General features: G+C 24.0%; 2 protein-coding genes across 3 annotated transcripts; both read right to left on the bottom strand.

Annotated features, from left to right (window-relative positions):
* Positions 1–3,516: 3,516 nt before the first annotated feature.
* LOC129615713 (syntaxin-6) lies at positions 3,517–6,156 on the bottom strand. 2 transcript variants are annotated; one of them, XM_055531075.1, is made up of 5 exons: positions 6,027–6,156; positions 4,530–4,690; positions 3,840–4,347; positions 3,656–3,750; positions 3,517–3,598 (listed from the first exon to the last, which is right to left on the bottom strand). In XM_055531075.1, exons 3-5 carry the CDS (start codon positions 4,247–4,249, stop codon positions 3,522–3,524), a joined length of 582 nt encoding a protein of 193 aa, XP_055387050.1. In that variant the 5' UTR covers positions 4,250–4,347; positions 4,530–4,690; positions 6,027–6,156; the 3' UTR covers positions 3,517–3,521. The 2 variants fall into 2 exon arrangements, with proteins under 2 accessions (XP_055387050.1, XP_055387049.1); XM_055531074.1 differs by lacking the exon at positions 6,027–6,156 and adding an exon at positions 4,856–5,326.
* A 214-nt stretch (positions 6,157–6,370) lies between these two features.
* On the bottom strand, positions 6,371–8,256 carry LOC129615742 (selenocysteine-specific elongation factor). Its single transcript, XM_055531111.1, has 3 exons — positions 7,951–8,256; positions 7,119–7,850; positions 6,371–7,065 (listed from the first exon to the last, which is right to left on the bottom strand). Exons 1-3 carry the CDS (start codon positions 8,099–8,101, stop codon positions 6,371–6,373), a joined length of 1,578 nt encoding a protein of 525 aa, XP_055387086.1. The 5' UTR covers positions 8,102–8,256.
* Positions 8,257–13,247: the final 4,991 nt, after the last annotated feature.

Below are 13,247 nucleotides of genomic sequence, written 5' to 3' on the forward strand. Positions count from 1 at the left end.
AAATAATTAATTATTATATTTTTTTTATTTCGTTTTGGTTTTCAATTTTTTTTAAATTCCGTTTTTAATTTTTGGGATTAAATAAAATATTAAAAAGTTGCTGCAATTTTAATTAAAAATTAGAAAAATCATCTAAAAGAAATTTTTAGTTTTATAATTATAATTAATTATAAATATATATATTTTTTTCTCTTAATTTAAATTTAAATATAACAAGAATGAGAAATAATTTGTTTTTAGTCGTATTAATTTAATATTAAATAAAAAAAAAATAATAGAAATTAATTTACATAAAATATAAAATAATATTGATATTATATTTTTTATTATGTTATTATATTCAAAGAAGCTGTAAAGTTACCAAAACTCTTTAATAAAACAAATTATTAATTTTACAAAAATGATTTCGAAAAAAAAAACAAAAAATAAAAAAAAACTATTTTTTAATTGCATTCTTATTTCGTTCATGTCTTTTATATATCTACTTGTTTTATTTTTATTTTTAAATTTAGTTTTTATCCCTTGATTTCATTCAAATTTGATTATACCGATGATAATATGATTCTCTTTTTTTTTTTTCTTAAAAAAAAAAATGATTCATAGAATTAATTATGATTTTGTACATATTTTTGCTTAATTAATTTAAATTGTAGTGAACAAAAAAAAAAAATATTTGAAAAAAAAACAAATGGTCAAAACTTAGTTTTTAATTTTAAAAAAATAAAGAAAAAAAAAATGTGAAAAAATATAATAACTAAAACTATAAGAAAAAAAAAATAAAAGAAAAGAAGAAAAAAAAACAATAAAAATGACTTTTTAAATTAAAAACTTTAAACATAAAAATTTTGTGTTTTTATTTCAAATTTTTAAAATAAAATTCAATTATATTTTTGTCATAAAATGCAATTAATCATGCCCAATTCTTATTACAAAAGAAGAACATTTGAAAGTCGTAGCATGTTGAAAGTTCTAAAACATAGAACGTCCTGAAAATCTTGAATGATGCAAAAAATGCTTTTTACAATTTAAGTTGAATTTTAAGTGAATATTTTAATTAGCGAAAGTCTCGATTCTTCTGTTTTTCGGCAAAGAAATGTATTTTGTATCAGCCTAACAGATAAATACAAATTTTTTTAAGTACCAATATACCTGAAAAAGATTAAGAACATACCAGTATCTTATAACAGATTTAATGGGAGTCAGAGTGTTAAAGCAATCTTATATTAGACAACACTGAGAAATTTTTTATAATTCAGTTCTAACTTAGTACTCAATATAAAGCACAGCACGTTCGACATATTTAAATTGCCTAAGTAAGTAAGTGAAAAGTAAGTAAGCCAAAAAAGACTTTCTAAATTCAGGCTTCGAATTATCAATAATCACGTTATTCATGTAATTCCTATGAAAACAATATTTGTGTATTTACCTAAATTTTGTCTGAAACTTTTGCATTTTTTAAATTGAAATTTGGGATTAAAAATATGATAATGCTACAATATCAAACTAAATATTATAAAGAATTTGATAACGAATAGTAATATTTAGCTCATATTTATCCAAAATAATATAGTTAAGAATGTTTGATTTTCTTAAGAATTATTACATTGATATTTAAACTATTTAATACTTATTTTTCAAAGTTTAAAAACAACAATTTTTTTTTAATTAACCCAAATTGATTTTATATATCTGAATTAATTTAATAATATCAATTCAACTTTTTTCATTATAGCAATTTAATATGACCAAAGAGAATATGCAACATACATTCTGTGATATTTAATTTTATAGCCTTTGAGGCACTTTAGACTTCTGCACTTCTGACAAACATATTCAACGGCTTAATACAAAATTATTTTAGAAATAATTGCTAATACAATTATTATTGTTGTGGGTACATAATAAATAACAGAAATATAATAATTCTAAACCACGAATTAGGTGTGTTAACTGTTACTGCTAAATTTGAATTATAAAATTACCCTGTTATGGTATCGAATTCTCCTAGGAATTAGCTATAATTTAAAAGTTATTTTCAAGGAAAGAAAAATATGAAAATAAAAGGAAAATCTTTTTTTTTTTTATATGATAATTTTATTTTACTTTTTGTATTTTAGATTTTCATATATAACCTTTATATTTATTTATTAATACAATGCATTTTTGTGTACTTTAATTCCATAATTTAATTTTTGAAAATTTTCTTATATATATATATATATATATATTACATAAGAATATATGTATATATTATGAAATATATTTTTATATACATGTATAGACTTTAATTTTAAAGTTTGCTATTATTTAGAAAGAAGTAAAATTTTGAATAAAAACATGTACATTTTACATACAGGTTGAAATTGATTTTCACATGGTTTATAATTGTGGAATGAATTTTTAATAATTAATTTCCTTTTTTTTTTTTATATTTATATAATACATTCGTTAAATCTTGTTTTGTATTAATTATACATATTTCTTTTTACTTTTTTTCTTTTTTTTGTCTTTTGGAAGTGATTTTATTTCTTTTTATATTATTTCAAAATTCCTTTAATATATAAGATTATAATGTTTTAATATTAATTTTTGCAAATAAATATGTATAGTCTAATTCAATTGTTATAATTAAGCTGCAACCAGTTGGGTAAATAAGAAAAACATAATGTGTATAATAAAACGATACTATTGAGCTAAAAAGCAAAATTATTCAGAGATTTTGTCATAATCTAATAAAATCTATGATATTGAGCTGGAAAGCAAAATTACTCTATGAGTTTTTGTCATAAATATTTGACTGGAATAAATTTGTTATTAAAAAAATTTAAATTAACTTAACAAACTTAAATCCATAATAAAAAGATATACGTAATATTCTCAATATAATATTCAAATATTAAACAAATTTCCTAATACATAATAATAATTAACTTACACGCGGGCTATATATTTTGATAACTTTTGAATAAATAATAAAAAGTTATCAAAAACGTAATCTTTTTGATTGTATCTTAATTTGATAAGAAGGTAATTGAGCGGTCATTAAATACTAAAGTTAAATTAAAACAAAAGAATGATTGTTCTCAATTAAATATTTTTGTCTATTGATATGAATTATAAAAAATTTTCAAATAATTGAATATTTAACAGTATAACAATTATTTATTTTTGTTTTTTTCAACCAAAAATCTAATTGAAAAATAAGTTAAAAAATATTTTCCTAATTTACATAATCAAAATTTTATATAGGCAAAAATAATAACATAAAATAATATTAAGTATACAAAAACACAAATTAAATCTATATGGATCTTATAACAAATTCCAGATTATAGTACAAATATAACAGGTGCCATACCTCTAATTATAATATAAATTTTATGGCCTTTCATTATGATATTAAAGTTTACATAAAAAGAAAAAATCAATGAAATTCTTTAGCTACATCGTGTGATTTGATTAATAATTATTATAATTTTCTTTTTTTTTTTTTTTGAGAAAATATACTTTCACATCTTATTTTACAGTATAATAAATAGAACTATTATAATTAATAAAAGTACTAAGAGAATACCTATAGCAGCCCACTGACGTTTATCTAAAACAAAAATTGTACAGTTAAATTGAATTAAATTCATATCTTTAATTTAATTACCATTATTCATGTGTAATACTTTGGCAACCTTTTTCATTGTTGAATCTAACTTTGATTCTGTTGCATCCAACTCATTTCCAAAATCATCTAACATTCTATAATATTAAAAAATAGGTGAATGTAATTTTTTTTTTTAAATTTATAAGTCTAATTTATCTTTCATTATTTTTTAAGGTTAACTTACACAGCTTGTTCATCTAATTCGACATTAATTTGCCGCGAGACAGTCTTTAATGTACCGATTGAATCACTAATAACATCCAATTGTTCATCTTGAGTTTGAAACATTCGCTGTTGTACTGAAACATTTTCACCAATAAATTTATGTGATGGACTGTCCAATGTTGCATAATGACCGGGACTATCCAATGTATTTTCCAATTTAGAATATTTAGTACCACCATGTCGAGACGCCATTGTACCAATTGTATTAGCAATTGAATTACCACTTACTACAGTTGTTGCCAAGCTATTAACAGTTGTTGTACAATTTATGTTATTATTTGTTTCGTTATTATTATCCAATAAGGGTTGTCTTGCTGTAATATCACGATCTCTGTTACGGTTTAAACCGTAGTTCATTTTTTCTTTCATCGATTTGACTTCATCTCGGGTAGCGTCAATGAAATGCCGGCGACTTGATAATTCCCTATTATCTATTTTAAATTTAGTTGGATTTTTTTCTACAATAGGTATTTTTTTAATTAAGGAAAATTTATTTCATAATCATAAATTATAATTAAATATATATGTAGGTATGTATGTAATATGGAAATATTTGAATAATTTTTTTAAAACGCAAAATACTTTTGTTATTTAAAAAATAAATAAGTTAAAATTATTGAATTCTATACAGATGTTTTGAAAAGGATATAAATTGTATCTTCCAAGTCTTCAAGGTCCCATTCAATACTTCTTAACGAATTTCTCAATTCAGTAGTTGTCCATTCAGCTTCTTGGGAACCGTTTGCTTCACCTAATTCTCTCCACCTCAAATAAAGACCTCGTGTTTTGTTTAAAGCTTTAAAAACTTCGCTGTGAAAATGAAAAAAAAAAAAAATAGTTAATGATAAAAGTTTTTGTTTAATGATAAAGGTATAGATAAAAGATATGTATTTTAAATGTTTTCTGATTAATATCCAATAATAAAAATTTTTATTATTTTATTCAGTTTATAAGAATTTCGTTAATTTTACTTACTCTTTAACAACAAAAAATGGATCTTCCAAAGACATGACACAATAAAAATTTCAAAAACAAACACTTTGCTCATTTAATTTTTCTTAAATAATCCCGACATAAAAGGGCACTTGTTTTTAAAAGCAAATTTAATTTTTTTTTATTTTATCCAAAATTTAATCTAAGACATAGTATAAGACTATAACGCGGAAATGTATTTCCCTTTTTGTAGTATGTTTGAGAATATTTTTGAAAATTGTTTTACTCCTAATACGTTATTGATTTTTTATTTTCGAAAAATTTTCGTCGTATTATCTTGAAAATAATTAATTTCACTGCTTATCGCAAAAATATTTTAAATATAACGATAAAAGTCAAATCAAAAGATATTACATATAACGATTTTGATTAATTTTAATTCGTAATATTTTTTTTAATGTTTTTAGGAAATTTTTAAAAAATATTATAGTAATAAAAGACTTTTTAAGAACTTAGCCGAGTGCAAAGTTTGAGAGTTATTTCTTTCTACGAATATTATATGACTTATAAAAGGTACATAGAATTCTAAGTAGGTAGGTATATAGTATTTCATCAACAAATATTAATTCGAATGTTGCTATGATGCTAAATTTAATTTACAAATTGAATGGGAATTTCAAATTCAAACTGGCAATTTTAAGATTTGCAGAAATCGTAAATATTATATTGTAGCACAATGTACGTAATTAGGTGTTATTGCAATTATAATTCTTTTTCTTCATTTTGTCTTTTGAATATTAAATAGATAATATTGCTGTAGTTACTTCTTTGGTTTCAATAAATTGTGATTTTCTTCGTTTCTTGAATAAAAAATTTAGAATAAACAACTAAACATTCAATCTTGCATATACTTTTGATGAGTACTGTATCTGCACACGCATTAAAAAGTTTTATACGAATGAAATATTTACATATATTTGTTTTCAAGTTTTGTATTGTTATTATTTCGATTATTAATATTCATTATCCTTGATTTCTCTATTCATAATGTTCTATTCAATTTCTAATCTTTTTTTCGAAATATTACATTTGTTTTGCTCGCAGTATTTATGACAATATACCCTGACCAATTTTAATGGGACGATTTGTAATTATATTTTTTAGCAACATTCGGAATTAATTTGTTGACAGAATAGTTAAAGAACTTTCTTACCTGAATTTAAAAAGTTCATGCGCAGGAAAAATTAATTTTATCAATAAAATTTTATAAAAATATTATCTTGTAACTTTGTTATTGTTATAGAATTGATACGAAACAAAAACATAAAGTATGACATTAGTTGGATGACATTTGTTTTTTGATTATGTCAAACGATGAAACTGCATTATCGTACTTTATGCAATTTTTGTATATACAGTGCAGTCACATTTTTGCTTGATTTTGTAGTAACTACTTACTGACTTCATAGCTCATACCACTATATAATAACTTTTTCAATAAAATTATTTTTATTTATACGTACATAATTAACTTTGTTAATCGAATAAAAAAAATTTTTACTGTATTATGCTTTTATTTTTATCAAAAATATATTTTTTAAAGTTTAACAAAACTAAAACATCACTGTTTTTACTCTTCAATTTCTCTAAAGTTGTAGAATTTAGACCATTGTTAAATGTAACTTTTACTTTTGATGATTTACCAAAACTACTTTCAATTAATCCTTCTTCACCTGTACTTAAAATTATTTTTTTACCAATGAAAATATCCCTTTTACTTTCCTTCTTAAATAAACCATGCACAATAGCTTCATTTTCATTCACAATTCTTTGAATTGATCCTTGTTTTGTTTTGTATTTATATATCTTTAGATTTTTCAAATCACTGTCCACATAATTAACTGAATTGGAAGTCCATAACAACCTTCCCCAAAAAGCTATTCGACAGACATTGGTTTCCAAATCTAAATCTAATTTTGAACCAATTACTAAAGTATCTGAAACAGTTAAAACTGGGTTTTCAAATTCTAAGAGAATGAAAATATCATTTGGAAAATTATCAATTTCCGCTTCCTCTACATATTCATATTCTTTATCAATTTGAAAATAATTGTAAGATTCTTTTGTTTCGATATTTCGTTTAAATAGCAAAACTTTGGCCATAACCGTTTCATGGCCAATAGTAATATGAAATTTTGACTTTGATTTTATAGTATACTTAAAATATTTAATTTTATTAAATTTTATTATACCTAAAAACAAATTAAATTTTAAATGAAAGTCTTATATTTGACAGACTATTTACCAGCATAAAGTTTGCGAACAGAACCTGGTTCAGCTAATATTCCTCTTTCCATTTGCTCTGGATTAAATTGTGTAACACATATACCAACACGATCTCCCTGAAGTGCAGTTTGTACTGGCTTCTTGAACATCTGAATGGATTTAACTTTTTTTTGTTCTTTAAAATTAGGAATCTCTACAGTTTGCTGAACAGAAACTTTTCCTTCAATTATAGTACCAGTACATACAGTTCCTTGACCTTTAATAGCAAAACAATGATCTACGTAAAATAAAAATGGTTTACTAAAATTTCTTTTCGGTATAAATAAATGCTGCTGCAATTTCTTCAAAAAATCTTCTATATATAAATTTTTTAAAGCAGATATGCCACAAATAGGTACGTTGTTTCCGAATTTTGTTTTTTCTAAAATTTTTGAAATTCGTAATTTCATCTTATATATACTTTTATCACGTATTGATTCTTCAAAACAATCGATTTTATTAATAACAACAAACAGTTTTTCGCAAGTAAGTTCCCCTATCACAAGACATTCAGAAGTCTGAGTTTGAAAACCTTTCTGAGCATCTACAACGAGAAGCATCATGTCTATAATTTGAGCACCTCCTATTATGGTTCTAATTAAGCTGGCATGACCAGGGCAATCAACAAATGTAATTTGAATTTTCCCGATATCTGAAGCAGAGCTTTTAAGCTGTTCAGGAATATCCATCACCATAGAACTAAATCCTAAATCTACAAACTTAAGCATTTAGTATATATACATATGTTATTACACCTATTAACATTTAATAGGTATATGTTATATACCTATTAAGTGTTAAAAATAGTTAACCTATTGTTATTCCTCTTTGTTGAGATTCTGGATGCTTGTCAAAAGCGGCCGTAGATGCTTGTGTACTCAAAAGTTTCGCTAAAGTAGTTTTCCCGGAATCTACATGACCGAGAATTCCTAAGTTGAAATTTATAGTTTTATCCAAATCCATTATATATTACAGCGGTTTTGAGTTATCTCATTTGTTCATATAATTTTGTTAATAATATAACAAATTATCAATTAAAAACTTTGTATTTATTATATTTATTTAAATATAATTATGCCAGTTAAACAAAAACAACAAAATATTCTACATTTTTTCAATTTTTTTTTTCTATTTGAAACAGTTTGACACTTTAACTAATAAAAGTAAACAAAATTTTTTTTGACAGCGCTGTCAGTGATGCACACAAATTTATTTTGAAAAATGCTTATATTTTTGTACTGTAGCATGACATATTGTACTAATATTTGCAATTGCTTAAGTTATTCACTTAGTTTTATATTATGTGCATTTTGATAGTACTTTTATCTTCATACAATCGTACCAAGGAAAGTAGTCATTAATTTAGCTTTGTGCTTTTTCAAAATGAAAAATGGTCATCATTTTTCAACAATTTGCATGTGTAGTTTTGAATAGCTTTTCGCGTCTTTGCAGTTAGTGTAAAATTGTGCTGGGATGAAAACTTTGCGATTCTTATATGTACATAGAAATGATGACCTCTTACAGGATGGGATCGAATTTGTCATTTCAAAGAAAAAAATTGGAAGTCATTACTAACAACAATATAAGGTAAGAATAAGACCATGCTACATTGTTTTACTATAAGTATATATGCAGGTGATTTCAGGATTTCGCTATACTAGATTTAAATTTTTTCAAGATATTTTTCACGTTCCTATTTTAGGATTTCTGGGAGTATTCCGTTCGAAAGGCGGATTAAGAGTTGTAATGTTATTTAATCTAATTATTGATAACTATGCGGGTACTTCGTTCTAGATACCTATCTACATATCCATACATATTTAATGGAACTAGGTATCTATGCACACATGTGCAGACTTACGTTGCAAGCAGTTTTCTAGTATTTAAAAAGAAATTAAAATACAAAAAATTCTCAACTATTAATCCATGATAAAAATCTGTATCTTATGTTGATAATTTTAATGTGCAATATTAATGTATAAATTCATTTTTAAAATTATGTTTGTAGATATGTACTGAAGTGTACACATATAAGTATATGTGTATACTTTTGTACATATGTACATACTTTGATACATCTTTATCTACATATGTATGTTCCAGTATCATAAATTGCTCGAGAATTGCCGGAAAATTTGAAAAATCTTGTTTAAGTTTGTATTATTAAAATTTATATTTAAATGAATGCAAGTTGTAGGACATGAGAAAACATTTTAAAGATAAAACTGAATTTTGTAAGAAAGTACATGAATTTTTTAACGTAAAAGTAGTCCTTATCAATCTACATAGTGCCATTTTATCAGTTAAATGTAAAAATTGTGAGAATCACAACGTATATATACTGAAGACAATTTTAGGTTTTGTGATCAGTAAAGCAAATTTGAGAATTCTAAAAAAAATAGGAAAAACACGGAATTTTAAAAAATGAAAAACTTATTTATTTTTTGTATAATTTTGTCTGTCAGTGATCTTATAGCTTCAAAATACACTCATGGACACAATGGTCAACCGGCATGTAAAACTCAAGAGGAAATAAATCAAAGATATTGGAGAAATAATTTCGATCCCACTAAATATTGGGTGTGTGAACAATTAAGTCATCCAGCAATTTTAGCATCTTGCGGCATGTCACAATTATTTTCAGCTGGAAAACTTGATTGCGTTGATAGTTCTATGTGGGAATGGACAGAACCACGTGATCCACCATCTATGAGTTTAATGCCGAGAGCAGAACCAGTACAGAGTACTATTAAAAATATTGTAAGGGATCCTGTATATGTAACCAGAAAAGCAACTCCGTATCGTTACAAAGGATATCAAAAATATAGGGGATTTAGACAAAGTAGTTCTTCGGAATACTATGATGATTAAGAACTTCAAAAATCAAATTTAAATGGAAACAAAATGTCAAACAAACAATAAAATTTATTTTCATGTAGAATATATGTAACTAACTTTTTAAACAAAAAATAATAATTCCAATAGAACTATAGTTTCGCCTCAATATAATATGTATATGAAAACATACATACATACATATTTTTTACATAGTACATTACGTCAGCATTCTTCTAAAAATAGCGATAGTTTACAGACGTCTTTGCTAGCTTGATTAAGCTTTAGAATTGATTACCTTCTCTGATGAAAATGTTTTTCTTGACAACTTTTTATCAGCATTTTTCTATTATTCTTCTACATAAATCAATTTTTGATAAAGGCAAAGTTCAATTACAAAAATGTTAAGACTAACAAACCAGCCACCACCAGCAATTGCCCATATTATAGATAAATTTTCTACTGTTAAAGGTTTCAATAATTTTTTAACAGGTCTTGTTATATTTTTATCTAAATTTGCTTCCATACTTTCTAAAACAACATCCGTTTCCCATTTCTTATAAAGACCAGTGTCATGTACTCTCATGATATATTCATCTAAAAAATTCTGATTTAAAACATGCGTGTGGATTTGAAATCTTCTATAATAATATTGTACACATATCTCACTCATTTTAAAAGAGTTTTTCATTCCATTAACTTTTAATAGTTGATTTAAAAATTCCCAAGAATCATCCGGTATGGGATATCCGTATGATGAATTCAGTGCCGATTGGTGTTGTTCAAAAACAGATTTATTTGCATTTACAAATAGTTTAAAAAATTTATTGTCAGGATCGATGTTTGTTTGTTGTTTAGGATTAGCTTCAAATATCATTAGTTTCATATTCCTTTCTTCAACATCTTGTAAGTTCTTTGGTGTAGGCTTTTGTATTGGATTTATTAAAAATGTTGTCAAAAAAGCTAAATATAGATTTGCTGATAAAAAACCAAATAAAATTAAAGTTAGATAAAAAATTCTTATTTTCCATTTATGTTTTAATTCATATAGATCTTTAAAGCTTTGATAAAGAAAAGCTTTGAGTACTGTAAAGAATGCTAAATTCCAATCTTTATTTCGAAATAATCGAAAATTTAAAAGATTTTGTAAAATTCCAAAACATATTATAGAGAAAACAACACATATCCAAGTTTTATAATCGAATGGTAATATAAAATATAAACGTGTAGCCAATTCATTTATGTGATCAGGAAATGCATAACATGTGTAGATAAATGACACTGGATATGTGTCATATTTAAATTTAGATTTTGGCATGCAGGTAACTGTGTAAGCTATAATATCAAGCGATTCATTCAAGTTACAAATTACAGGTGGAGAATCACTTACTAGTTTTGTATCTAATACTGGTAATAAATTACAATTAAGTGTTTTAGCTAGTGTTTCAATTGTATGGTAAAAAACTCCACCATGTTTTTCCAGTCCTTTTCTGAAATGATTTTTAAAAAATTAATTATGATAAATTATTAGTAGGTTTATTGAAATATCCAATAATTGATTGTTTTTTACAAAATTACATAGTTTATATTTTTTACTTAATTTATATTTAAATATTCTCATACTAGAAGCTACAAGTGTTTTATCATTTACAAAATTATCATAATTTTACCTGTTTTTATAAGTTATTACACGTGGTTGAGAATTAATTATTGCTGTTTTCAATTTGTAACCATAAAGATTTCTTGTATAATCTGAAAATAGATTTTGTTCTAAATGTTCACTGTATGAAATTGCTTCAATTTTAGGTTCCGGAAATGGTCGCATTCGATAAATATTCTTAAACGACGTTGTAAAATCAGAAAAAATGATTAAAATATTAAATAATCCTTGCTTAAAGCAAAATGAAAGGATATTTTGTTTAATGAAATTTTTATTTTCTTCGTCACTATTTAATTTTTTTTTATAAATAATTAAAATTATTTTCGTGTGATGATTTTTATATAAAATATCAGACATTGATACCAAAGTATTTTTAATTTTCACGTCTGTAGTAAAATCTATATATAAAAAATTCATATTTGCAATATTGAATAAATTAAATGTTCCTAAAGCATTTTCATAATTTTTTAGATTTAAAATGATTACACTATGTGAATTGTTAGTTGTAATGTTCTCAATTATTTTATTAATTTCAAAATCTTTATCAAATATATAAGAAGAACGTAAGACAATTGTTTTGATTATGAGATTTTTATGTAATATTTTAAATATAAGATTTGAAATAAAATTTATGTTAAACGATGTTGCCGCTATTGCTGATACATTGATTGCCATCAGTATAAATAAAATTGTTTTAGAAGTATGCATTTTTTTGTATTGAGCTTTCAAATATTTCTTTTAAATATTCTATTAAAAATGAATAATATAATAACGTCTTAATATTTAATTATAACTTTATTTTTAAATAGTAGTTTTGTTTTATTTTTCGCTCAACTCTGAATAATGTTGATTACTAATTAAAATTTTTAAACCTGCTTTCTTGAACGTTTTAAATTTATTGTGAAAAGGTACTGTTTCTTGAACGTTTTAAAAGCTGGACTGTTTTTGCAAAACTAATATCAAAATCTTTGAACGTTGAAATTTTGTCTTTATTTTTAATGTAATAATAATGAAATTATGGTTTAGAAATGTAAAAACTTAGAACAGAGGAGAAGGTTTCGATAAATTTTAATTATTTTTGGCAGTGATGGAAAATTTTCAAGAAATAAATGTCACAAATATTTAGTTTTGCCTTATTGAAAATTGTTTGTGTAAGATCAATTTTAATTTATTGAAAGAAATTTTGATTTTAATTTGCAAAATTCTCAAAAACGTTAATTTTGCAACAACAAAAAATCGAAAATTTTTAAAATACAAGAAAAACGCCAATATAGCTTTCGTACTCCGAAATATAGTATTTTGGTGTTAATAGATCTGGCTCTGACACTTGTAATAACGCATAATGTTCGATAATCAACAAAATATTACAATATTTACGGACATTTTATTTTCGCTCCTTATAAAACATCGAAAATCAATTTTATTTGAGGTGAAACTTTCCATCACCACATTTACAACAAGAACATGTATAAATATGAATCTAGGATTCATTATTTAAGTTCATCTTAATTTCTTTTGTATTTTATTTTTCATTTGAAGTATTATTTAACGAGCCAATAAGATCCGTCACAATATTGTTTACTAAGTATTTATTTTATAAATGCATAAAATAAT

The sequence above is a fragment of the Condylostylus longicornis genome, unplaced genomic scaffold (assembly GCF_029603195.1).
Source record: "Condylostylus longicornis isolate FDR11 unplaced genomic scaffold, ASM2960319v2 ptg000145l, whole genome shotgun sequence".
In the NCBI taxonomy this organism is placed as follows: domain Eukaryota; kingdom Metazoa; phylum Arthropoda; class Insecta; order Diptera; family Dolichopodidae; genus Condylostylus; species Condylostylus longicornis.

What these genes read in the sequence shown, in the direction of transcription:
- LOC129615742 (XM_055531111.1), bottom strand. Translation starts at nt 8,101, where the DNA reads ATGGATTTGGATAAAACTATAAATTTCAACTTAGGAATTCTCGGTCAT. An exon ending in ACAAAGAGGAATAACAATAG is followed by an intron (nt 7,851 to 7,950) that starts GTTAACTATTTT and finishes TTAAGTTTGTAG; the next exon opens with ATTTAGGATTTAGTTCTATG. An exon ending in TGTTCGCAAACTTTATGCTG is followed by an intron (nt 7,066 to 7,118) that starts GTAAATAGTCTG and finishes ATTTGTTTTTAG; the next exon opens with GTATAATAAAATTTAATAAA.
- LOC129615713 (XM_055531074.1), bottom strand. Translation starts at nt 4,890, where the DNA reads ATGTCTTTGGAAGATCCATTTTTTGTTGTTAAAGA. An exon ending in AGACTTGGAAGATACAATTT is followed by an intron (nt 4,348 to 4,529) that starts ATATCCTTTTCA and finishes TTAAAAAAATAC; the next exon opens with CTATTGTAGAAAAAAATCCA. An exon ending in GAATTAGATGAACAAGCTGT is followed by an intron (nt 3,751 to 3,839) that starts GTAAGTTAACCT and finishes TTAATATTATAG; the next exon opens with AATGTTAGATGATTTTGGAA.